The following is a 12,442-nucleotide window of genomic DNA, read 5'->3' on the forward strand; positions in this document are numbered from 1 at the left end:
GAAAGAATTCTCAGCTAACTATTGAATACTAGTGACTGGGATTCCATGGCCAACGATAAATTTAATAAAATCCTTTTGGATATTAGTCCGCCTTATTTCTAAACTACAAAAACCGTTTTTCGTCCATGTAAAGAGTGAACCAAAACTCCAACGACAAGCTTTCAGAAGTAGTTATATGGATAGAACCAAGAAAAAATGCTCAGAAAACATGGGCTCTAAAGGGCACATCTTAAGGTCCGTTACACGCTTAAGCTAGTGATCAGCGCTCCGCGTTCCGTACGCGGCGGCGGATTCGTATCGATGGTTTTTACAGTCGGGCGGGGGCGGAGTTCTATGCTCTGTAATTGTGATGTTTCTTCGCAAATAGAGACGAGCTCGCTGCAATTAAGTGATTTCAGCTTATCTGGTATACAGGAAGAGAAATTCTATGCACTAAAGAAGATTTTGAATGGATACTATTATGGAACAAAGGTGCACGAAAAGATCGTTCGTTACACTGTAGCCAATAACGCGTATCGACGAAGAGAAATACAATGATTTTCGTATGCATGTCCTTTCTTATGACGAGCTAGTCGGTGGAATTTAAGACTCTGCTGATCAATCTTATTACCATACTAATGAAATACTTTAGCCGAAATGTTTTCTGTTTCGTCTGCGCGTGATATCCGCACGACTGTGCACGCAGCAACTTAATCTTGTGCATTTAACTGCCACGGACGCTGCGGGGCGCGTAGAGGCTGCGCGGACGGCTCCAACGTGTGCAGACACAGTCTGGCCAAATGTGAAACGTCCATAAAAAATACCTGACTGCCAACATCGCGCAGACGGTGGAGCGAGGACCATCCGCTAAAGTCTATAACGAGCCTAAGAGCTATGAGTACTTTTTCATCTTCGCTACTGTGAATCATCTCTTATGAGCACTTGCCTAGTAACCCTGAAGGCAGAACTTAGAACCCATATTTACTAGACACTTTTTCCTTGTTTTAGTCCATACTACCCCATCCGAAAGTTATTCGAAGTACTCGTTCACTTTGCATGTATTAATCCATTTCAGGGTGATGAACCCCAGTTTAGACAACAGAAAATGAGCATTCTACTAAGGCGCAGCACATGTGTTTGTATGTGTTGCAGGTTCCAAACGGAATTTGAAATAGTCTAGTTTATGCCAATGGGGTGCTTGACTAATACACATTTCATCCACCTAACTGCGGCGTGGAGTGATTTATATTCGTATTCGGCGTCGCCCGGTTTCTAATTCTCGTTCAGACGTTCTGAACAACTTTCGTAGTTCTTTCTGTAAATTACGTTAGGCAAATATCAAGATGGTTTCTTCAAAATCCACGGCCGAAGTCATTACCCATCTTAGCGTTTGTTCCATCTCTAATGGCTCTGAGCCCTATGGGACTTCACTTCTGAGGTCATCAGTCCCTTAGAACTACTTAAACCTAACTAACCTAAGGACGTCACACACATCCATCCCCGAGGCAGGATTCGAACCTGCGACAGTAGCAGCAGCGCGGTTCCGGACTGAAGCGCTAGATCCTCTCGGCCACAGCGGAGTTTAACATCCCGTCGACGAACTCATTAAAGATTGAAGCACCAGCTCTGACGGCGGAAGGAAATCGACCACTTCTTTATCAAAGGAACCATCGATGCATTTGCTCTATAAATGATTTCAGGAATACCGAGAAAACGTATTGTGGACACCGGACGGGGATTTGAACCCTTGTCCATCTCTTAATGTTCCTGAAGACGCCCTGACCGAATTTCCTGTCTTTTTACTTATTTACTAGCTGTTTCTCAAGATTTCCACAAAACTCGCTTGTTAAAACCGACATATACGCCTGCACACACGGAAGCTGGAGTATTAAGCTTAGCTGGAACCTGTGGACGAAGATACTAAATAATCCTCAAAGTACAAGGGCTGTTCGGAAAGCAACGTCCGATCAGTCGCGAAACGACAACTACAGCGAAAATTAAAAAAAAAAAATTCGAAACAGTTAGCCACACCTTCGATAGTCCCCACTCCTACTTAAGACATTTGTCGTGGCGTTGTTCTAACTTTCCAGTACCTTCGTCACAGAAAGCAGCCGCCTGTGCTTTCTGTCACGTCTCTAAGCTGGTCTCACTTCCGTTGTTTGTGCCAAAATGTTGTCTTCGTAGCCAGCGGTACATGTGAGCAGAGATAAACATCGGAGGGAGCCAATTAAGGGCTTTATTGTGGGTGCTCAAACACTTCCCATCGAAAACGCTGCAGGAGCGTCTTCATTGCCCCTGCAGAATGCGGCCGAGAATTGTATTTAATAAAGAAACGCATAACATTTATGTTACATGGTCTGCATAGCTTCAGGCGAAATCTCTCACCAGATCCACATACCTTGCGGGAGACGGTGTTGTTTTAAGCATTTCTACGTGCTCACTTTGCGCTCTGAACTGAAAAGAGCGACGTGAAGAGATCGACAGGCACACTAAAGACACTGTCCAACACATCTGTGCAAAGTTCCATCGGATTTTCACAATGGTTTCCACTTAGCGTCTAATGGACCTTACTTTCCGAATACTCCTCGTAATTTAACACTTTAGAGGCCCATTACTTAATGTTTACAGCGTAATTATTTCGGCTAGGATTATAGCCATAAGATGATGCGCAAATATTCTTGCTGTAATAGTGAATTCATTCAAGCCTTCCCATAATCGTTGCTTTTTCATAACTGCCTGTTTGCTGTAATATTTTGAACAAGCTAGTCCATTAGTCGATTTATCAAAATCGCAGAAAACCTAAATCTGTATGGGCAGAATGGTATTCGAAATTCGCTCCTCTTAAACCCCATCTTATGTCGTGACTAGAGCCCCGTTCCAGGCGATTCCGGCGTTTTTTCTAATCTCCGTCTCTGGCAGCGACTATAACGGCCTGGTAGCACCAACGAAATCTGATTAGTTGAAGTCAAGCTACACCTGATTTTAGTTCATCACATACATCTGTGTAATGCAATAATCTAGTAGCATCAAATACGATCCTGAAATTTCCTAGTATATTAAGATTCTGTGCCTGCCTGGAATTCCAATACGGAATCTTTCCGATCGAGCTATTTTCTAACGACTCCAGGCACGCCCTCACAGCTTTGCTTCTGCCAGACCTCCCTCCTACTGTCCAGACTCCCAGAAGTAAAGCTGCGAGGGCGTGTCGGGAGTCACAGGATAGCTGCCAGTAGATTGACTGTCCGCGGATGGCAAAGGTTTCGTGCTAGAGTTCGATCCGGCGCAGTTTTTATCTACCAAGAAGTCTCGAATCAGCGTACTCTCAAAAGTGAAAATTCATTCTGAAATTCGAAATTGACGATATCTTATTTGTACTCTTTGTATATTCGAACTCTCGTAGTTCATATAAAAAGCCAATGTAACAAAGGATGAAAGTATATTTCCGAGCCATAACTTCCACAATCCTACAGGTAATGTAATCTAGTTGCTTGTACTGATGACCCTCTATATTCTACCTCATTCGCAGCAACATACATGTATACGCCGATTTGTTACGTTAAGTTCCTATGGATCAACTCTCAACCAATACTCTGTACGTAACTGTGACATATGTGAGACTTCCTACCAGCAGGTTTTGTTCACATCTGTTGAGTGACTAAATGTAAAATATTGGCCAACTTCGTCATACTTATACATTAAAGAAGTAACTGAATCCATTTTCTCACAAATTGTCTTCACAATCTAGAAACTTTTTGATATTGCTCAAATTTGCTAATGGTAATTGCTCTGTACCTACTTTATTCCTGTCAAAAAAATTGAAAATAAAATTGCTTTCGGTCTGTTACTAATTAACTTTAAAGGATTGTAGCGTGTCCTCTCCTGGGGACACCAACTTGACGAAGCTCTGTCTGTGTGGGCGGAGAAGCTTGCGTATCCGCGTGAATCTGAGAGCTATACCGAAGGTAGAGGACCTACTACCAGGAAGGCCTTAGCTGATGGATCAGACAAAGTGCTCCATAACGTCCTGTCTTCCTTATCCACTCCTAGTCCTTACCCAATTCCCTTCCCCAACCCAAGGTGTGATGAGATCCCTGCTGAGGAGTGCGCAGCACATTGGAAGATGTGTCGCAAACGGAGACTCAGGGATACCAGGACCTCCCTGAGTAAGTAGCCTTACACTGCGCGGCGTTTCCGAGGTGTGGACCGTGTAGACCCCCAAATCTTGTGGTACCAAGATGTACACGACTGATGAAAATAATTGAAAACAAACTGAGACCTCGGACACCCTAACATCGGGGTCAGGACCGATGGAATGCATTCCCACTACTGAATCAGCGTCTAGAAATTAGCAGGAAGTGGGAACTGTAACTGAGAAGTTGGACCAGATCAAGATTAAAGCCTTGCCTGGGGCCCAGAGGAGGAAACTTATCAGGGAACGGAAACAGAAGGAAGGAAAAAAAAATGGCTTCCCAAACAAAAGTGGAGGGAATTCAAAGGGGTTGAACCCAAGACCCAAGAAAAAACTGTCTCAGGTTGAAGGAGATACGCAGACCCCCTTAACGTCAAAGACAGGCAACAAGAGGATAAGGGAGGAATCAGACTCCCTCCTCTCAGGATAAGTGAGTCCAGGAAAAGTGAAGGCAAGAAACACACCTATAGTACCGCATTCTGGGCTTTTAGGATGGCAGTTATCCAAGGCAGCTATCCACTGGCTGGTAGTAAGTATCACATCACAGCAGGAGCAGCTCGTGCAGATGGCCCTCTTTGAAAAGATTGGAGGGGGGGGGGGGGATGGGGGGCAGCTCAAGGATAAGGTACCCATGATATCACCATGGGAGGATGTGAAGCTGCTGGTCAAGATGGCAGCTGAACTTCTTAAGACCGCAAAGGTATCAATATGGGCAACAAAGATCATTAAGGATGTCCCTCCAAAGACTCTGTTCGTGAAAATAGGGGTTCAGAACCCAAAAGTCTCGATAGAGAATTTGAGAGTAATTAACCAACGGTTGTACCGGAAAGACAAACCCATGTGGTGGAGGTCTGAGAGAAGTCCCTGAAGGCGATGCGAGAGCAAGACCTGAAATTGTTTTAAGGGTTCTCACAGGTCGCTGTCAGGGTAATCAAAGACCTGAAAAGCAATGATGGCTGCAAGATGGAGACTTGAGGTGCTGCAAATCAATCTGCACCAAAGTAAAGGGGCCACTGCTGCCCTAAGCTGTCGCCTGGGGACACAGGAAGTGGATGTGGCCCTGATAGAAGAACCCAACTTACATAACTGGGGTGTATTGCGCCTTGGTGGTACTGGAGATAAGTTGATTTATGCTAGAAATCTAAAAATGGAATTTCTTCCATGTGAATGATGGATTTCTGTTCCAGGGATCTGATGACCATCAGGATGCAGCAACTTGAGGAAGGCATCACAAGGGAAATTTTTTTGGCCTCAGCATACCTTCCTTAAGAAGACAGGTCTCCTCCTCCTCCTCTGGAGGTGAGGAAACTGATGGAAGCTTGCTATCAACAAGGCGACCAACTATTGGTTGGATGTGATGCCAATGCCCACAACCTGATGTGGGGCAGCAAGGACACCAACAGTAGAGGTATCTTCTTGAATTTCTCATATCTAACAACTTGGAGGTCCTGAATAGGGGTGATGAACCTACATTCATTCAGAAACAGCAGAAGGGAAGAAGTTATTGACATAACCTTTGGTTCCTTGATGATGGGCAGCTATATCAAACAAAGGCATGTGGCGTTAGAGCCATCCTCATCAGACCACATGTACATTAAGTTCAAGGTTGAAATGGGAATCAGAAGGACCATGGCCTATAGGAATCCCTGGAAAACAGACTGGGAGATATATAGGAGGGACCTGGAGTTAGGCTCATCGAGAATTAAAACCTCGATAAGGAAACCAGTAGAGTTTGAGGAAGCAGCAGAAGCTGTAACCTCTGCCATAGTGACCTCCTAACACAACAACTGCTCAATCACCAAGAAGTGCACAAACATGAGTCTGCCTTGGTGGAACAAAAACTTGGAAACACAAAGCAGACAGATACGAAGACTGTTTAACGTTGTGAGACAAAGGGCAATGGGCAAAATATCGTGAGGCCCTTGTCAACTACAACCTTGCAATTAGACAAGCAAAGGAGGCATTCTGGAAGGCATTCTGTAAGGAAGTGAAGGGCATTGTTGCTCAAGCCAGACTTCACAAAGTCCTCACAAGAGTACCAACTAATCCAGGAGGTACGTTGAGGAAGGAGGATGGGGGATATACAAAGACAGCTCATGAGAGACTGGAATTGCTCCTCAAAACTCACTTCTCTCAACATGCTCTGGCGGATAATACAGACCAGAATGCGATCCCTGAGAGACAATGGTTCTCAGGCACTCTAAGAGAGGAGTGGGAATCGGCCAAGGAGTGTGCCGACTTTACTAAAATCCGGTGAGCAGTGGGAACATTCCAACCGTTCAAGTCACCTGGCCCAGATGGAATCTTTCCAGCTCTCCTGCAGTAGGCAGGAGAGAATCTTTTAAGAGTCCTATGCAAGTTATCCAGGGTTAGCCTAGCAGCAGCAATCATTCCCAACGCCTGGAGGGTAGTGAAGGTTGTCTTTATTCCAAAGCCAGGGAGAACTGTTCATACCAAGACCAAGGATATGAAAGAAATCAGTCTGTCCTCTTCCATTCTTAAAACACTGGAAAAACTGGTTAATGTACATGTTGGGGAGAGGAGGCTGACTAGGGCTCTTCTATATTCAAACCAACATGCATATCAACCAGGTAAATCTTGTGAGACAGCTCTCCACCAACTCGGGAAGGTGGACAAAGCACTTCACTTTCAGGAAATAGCCCTCTGCATCTTCCTGGACATAGAGAGGACTTTTAGTAACATAATCTTCGATTCCATGGTTAGGGCAGCAGAGTTGCATGACCTAGGAACCACTATATGTAGGTGGACTATGGCCATTCTTAGTGGAAGAAGGTAGAGGCCACCATGATGAATGAGAAGATGGTAACTAACACCACTAGAGGTTGTCCACAATGAGATTTGCCCCCTTTATTGTAGAATCTAGTGGTGAACGAACTCATGAAGGAACTAAATTCCAGACAATGCTTTTGCCAAGAATACACAGCTGATCTTGTCATTGTAATACTTGGCAAATTTACTGACACTGTCAGGAATATGGCACAAGGGGAGCTGGACATTGTGCAAGATTTCTGCAGGAAACAGGATCTAAGGGTTAATTCTAAGAAGACTGTTGTGGTACCATTCACGAAGGAGCATATCCAACACTTAAGTTGGAATCTAAAGATTTTCGATGTAACTACCTGTTAAGGGGATAGTGAAATATCTGTGGGCAACCTTAGATGAGAAACTAACATGGACCCTTCATATAAAGAGCATCTGCTTCAAGGCGGAATTTGCAGTATTGAGTACCAGAAGAGCTTGTGGCAAAAACGGGGGCCTAAGCCGCAGAGGTACGCACTAAATATACACCACGGTCGTTAGACTTAGGATCTCCTACGAAGACAGTGTGGTGGAAGAAGGTAGAACAGCAGGTTGCAGCTAAGGAGCCTGCTAAGGTGCAGATACTGGCCTGCTTAGCCATAAAAGATGGCATTAACAACACACCAACTGCTGGGATGAAAACCATGCTGGATATGCCTCCCTTACAAATTTGGGTCAAAATGGAGGCAGCAGCGATGCATACAGGCTCAAAACTGATAAAAACTGGATCTCATTGGGATATCCAGAATCACACACTAAAATAGTGAGGGAGGTAAATATAGGAATGGTTGGGGAGATGCCGGTCGACTATATAATAACTCCCAACTGCTTCAACAAGTCTCACAATATAATAATTGGAAGCAGGGAGCAGTGAGCAGTGTGAAAAAAAAAACAGTTCGACACTATATGGGGGATATTGTCTGGTTCACTAATGGGTCGAAATCAGACCAAGGCGCTGGGCCAGGGTGTACAGCGTTCAGCCAAGACAGAAGGGCATCATCTCTCTAGGAAAACTGGCCTCAGTATTCCAAGCGGAAATCACTGCAATCAGGACGTCTGTGGAGGAGAACGTGAGTAGGTGCTAGAAAGACCGTAGCATCTGCATCTATTCAGTCAACCAGGCAGCCCTGAAATCATTGGCAGCTCCTGCATCAAGATCTAAGATTGTTGCAGAATGTCACAGGGTTCTGGTGGAGCTCGGGGGAAGCAATTGGGTAAACCTTGTGAGGATTCCTGGCCACTCAGGAGTCGGTGGCAATGAAGAAGCCGACAGATTTTGTTTATTTTTTTTCGTGGCTGATCGTTGTATTTGGTCGTTGCGGACGTCACATGACATCCGTTGAAGGTCGTTGTTGATGCTTTCACTCAGTTTTTTATTGCAGAGGCCAAGCAGCTCTCTGACCCAACACGCTGAGCTACCGTGCCGGCATCAGATTGGCAGGATGGGAGCAAAGACTCCCTTCATTGGACCGGAACCTGTCCTGACAATCACCAAGGCTATGATCAAACTATACCTACGGAACTGGCTCAGAAGACAGCACGTAGAATGCTGGATCAAGATCTATAAACAAAAACATGGGAAGGTAATGATGCCAAAGCCGTGTTTTAAAAGAAGCTCTGTAAGCCTGGGCTTGAACAGGAAAGAGATTAAACTCTTGGTCTGACTGATGACCGGCCATGGGAATTTCGAAACACCCTTACATACAGTGGGTATAATGGAAGAAGATCCTAAATGTAGGCTGTGTGATGAGAGTGAATAAACTGTATCACACCTTATCTTCGAATGCACTGCAGTGGAGAGCAAGATACAGAATTTTCGGGACAGGTAGACCTGAAGAAATTGTGTCTAACGAAGAACTGGTAATGGGAATTCTTGCACTATTTAAGGGCACTGGTTGGCTTTACTAGACATACAGAGGGCGATACCACAGAAACTGTGTTTCGGTGCGAGCAGTGTCTAGTTAGACCAGAGCTGTTGTAACTTCCCTGCTAAAATCAAATCAATTATAGCGTGCAGGGAAAGTCACAGGCAGCGTAACACTATGCCCTGGTGCACTACTAATTAAGTGATGTCTTTTGGACTACATTTACGGTTCAAATTTAATCATTATACAAAAATCAGCACGTATTGTTAACAATCCTTATGAGTATCTTGAGAAAGTGAAAGTTTATTGGGCTTAATTATACATCCCTTTTGTCTTTAAGCTGTATTTGAGACTACCGTTGTTCTTGGAGAGAGAGAGAGAGAGAGAGAGAGAGATAGAGAGAGAGAGAGAGAGAGAGAGATAGAGAGAGAGAGAGAGAGAGAGAGAGAAAAGAAGAAGAAGAAGAAGAAGAAGAAGAAGAAGAACCCTTTCCTTCGAATAACCCTGATAGACGCAGAATTTCTGACTTTTAGTGTGTTATATACTCACCCTGAGAGCGACGGGATCGTTCGAGTAGTCGACGGGTTGGCATCTGAAGCTGTACCTATTCCACCAGCCACCCATGAGTAACTGAAACAAGAGAAGACTCGTGACAGAATAAAGCCAAGACTTATTAGCAGCAAAAACAAAGTTTAAGTAGATTTGGTAATCAACCGATTTCACGAACAGCAAAGAGATTAAAGATAAACCGCAATACACTGCAAGTATCAATAAACCCACATCAGCATAACAGTAAGTCTCTTTTTAAGTAGAGATTACGGAATTTCTCATTTCCACAGGACAGCTAACAGGTTAGTCAGATACTTGTCTGTTGTGTGAAGAACAGAAATGGCTATTGATGAATATTGTGGATAAACAAATGAGTCATTAGCTGAGAAATTTCTTTCCATGCGGAAAGCATCTTAGTCTGCAGCTCAGCCGTGTGCAAGCTGAAGCAGCTTCTTCACTCGTCAGCTCTTCCTGCATCGACGTCTCATTTCTTCAATATTTAAATTAAAGCAATAACAGCCATCGGTCGCAAAAAATAAGCATCAGACTACCTGTAGCTCGACATGTGTGAGCAGTCGATAGTGGCTTTCCTTCTACGTATTCTATTTCAAAAATTTTGTGACAAACCTTATCGCCTGATATTTATGTTATACGCGACAATCAGTTTGAGTGTTTTACATCTGCTGAAGGCACTCATAATAGTGCCGAATCTAGGTCCAAAGACCTATTTTTTGCGACAAAGGGCTGTTGTTGGTTTAATTTTGCTTTGTAAACGGTCGCTGACCACGCAGCCATGCTTAAAATCTTCAATATTAATTTTGCGCTACTTATTTTGCATATTTCCCTATCAATTAAAATTTGACAATTTTACGTTTTTCTCAGCATTTACGTACCGTCACAGTCCTGGTCGTATCAGAGTTTCACCGCTGCCAGCATACGAATATCTCCCTCAAAATTCGTCGCCAGGGAGAAAGAACAGAAGTATTTCTTTGGATTGCCGTGTAAATGTTAATCAGTCTTTGTCCCTTGCCCTTTGGCACACTTCGTCTCATGTTCCACTTTTCAGTTAAGCGACTTTCATTTTTGATCAGTTCAGGAAAACAGAATCCGCCTATTTGTGCTGCACTGCCTTACGATTTCTATTGTAATTATGGAGTCATCAGTTTGTTTTTCTCACGATATTAGCTGCGTATAGACACTGCAGCGAAAAGCAAACGAATGCAGACGCGCAGCGATGATCTCAACAGTTCGAAGCAAGGTGTGGAGATCAGAGTTTACTGTCCCTTTTACGACTTGGCCATCAAAGACGGAGCATAATCTGATTGGACAAGCGTGATCAAGGAGAGCGGAATCGGAGGTGTCCTTTTCTAAAGAACCATCCCGATGTTCGTTTTAATAGAGTTAATGAACCAATGGAAAATAGAAACCTGGCTGGGGATCTGAAGTGCACGCACCCCGAATAGTTCACTGCCTTAACCACTACGCCACATTGCAATTTATTAATGGGCTATTGGAGCCCATATGGGACTTTTCAGATTCTTATGGAACTTAAACGAAGAAACTTAAAAAAACTGCGACGGTATTACGAAATCGTCTTGGGTGCATTTAGAGACACTGTATCCGAGAATGCGGAACGAATCTGTTGTCTGCATCGCCTGTGTCGCACAGGGACCATGAAAAATAAGGAGTAGGGCATGTACCGAGGAATATCGACAGCCATTTTTTTGTCATTTCATGCGTGAATGTAATAGGGCAATAAGTCGACAATGCAGTTACGAAGTATCTGCAAGGTACAGTACAGTGGTGTTCGGAACAGGTACGAAGATGCAGATTCCAAAGCATGTCGTTAGCTTAGACAACGACTATCAGTGTCAGGCAGCGAATTTCCTGTAGGTCACTGTTCATGCATTTAGGAATACTAGGGCTACCATCTTAACCGCAGTACACAGACAGTAACCTCTCGCCCACCTCTCTCCAGCACCACCACTCTCCACCAAATCGGATTGGTGTTCAATAAATTGACTCGTTCAGAATAAATCAGAGCAGTAAACACTAGCAAGAGGAGAAAAGATTACATATTTATATTATTTCCTTCATAACTCTACAGATGTATGTATTTTGTACTTTCTTTAACCGTATGCTACAACGGAATAGAAAAAATGTGACTGATAAACCTTAGGTTTTCAGATGAAACTTCTAAAGCTTCCTTTCGATATCTCTGTATTAGGTTCAATAGTTTCACTTCAGAATATTTGTAACTTTAATGTTGTCTTATGTACATTATACGGAGAACGCCTCGTTTTCGTCTCTCTGAACTACTCCTGCGCAGTATAAATGTAGTGACTTAAGGGACTAGCTCTGCCTCTGATGGTCCTACGACATAAAGAAAGAAAAAGCCGCAGTGCGATGCACATCTAGGAGAGGTTATTTAATCTTCTAGAGTAGTTTGAAATATGTGACTAAGAGCTAGGCAAAAACTGACTTATAAAAATATCCCTACCGCACGGAACATTCTGAACTGAATATCGTGTTGACTTCAAGAACTATCGGAAATTCAGTGTTTCTGTGCTATAAAATAGTTCTTCGAGTGCGTTCCTCGAAACTGGAGCAGCATTCCTATGGCCAGATAATGTTATGCCGTAAACCAGCCCGCAAAGTACAGCAGGTTTCGTCACTGCGTTCGCGCGTGCCAGTTAAGAAGCGTTAACATGTGGCGCTTCGAGAAACAATTACTGCCTCCGTTCAGCTTCTGCTTTGTGCAGCACGCGTCAACAAATGTTCTCGTAATCTGTCACTGCTCACAGATACCCCACACGATCACGATAGGCAGCTACGGAAGAGAGTAACAGGCCACATTAAATAACAGTACTGAACAGCAAACAGAACACTTGACTGGTGATTATCAAGCAGGCTGCAGGAGAAGTAGTGTCGAGCAGATTCGGTGTCTAAAGACAGTATTAAGAATATATCGAAGTACCAACAAACGTGTCATCTTTGTGAACTTTAAGAAGGTTTATTACATGACAAACTATTGTGGACA

At 43.8% G+C, this 12,442-nt stretch overlaps 1 protein-coding gene across 1 annotated transcript in view; it reads right to left on the minus strand.

The window, feature by feature from the left end:
• Window positions 1-12,442, minus strand: part of LOC124555003 (elongation of very long chain fatty acids protein-like) — a 227,124-nt gene that overhangs the window by 43,357 nt on the left and 171,325 nt on the right. The window contains exon 4 of the mRNA XM_047128746.1: window positions 9,403-9,483. Coding sequence (XP_046984702.1) covers window positions 9,403-9,483 — 81 coding nt within the window. The remainder of the gene's footprint in view (window positions 1-9,402; window positions 9,484-12,442) is intronic.

This window comes from Schistocerca americana, chromosome X (genome assembly GCF_021461395.2).
Source record: "Schistocerca americana isolate TAMUIC-IGC-003095 chromosome X, iqSchAmer2.1, whole genome shotgun sequence".
In the NCBI taxonomy this organism is placed as follows: Eukaryota; Metazoa; Arthropoda; class Insecta; order Orthoptera; family Acrididae; genus Schistocerca; species Schistocerca americana.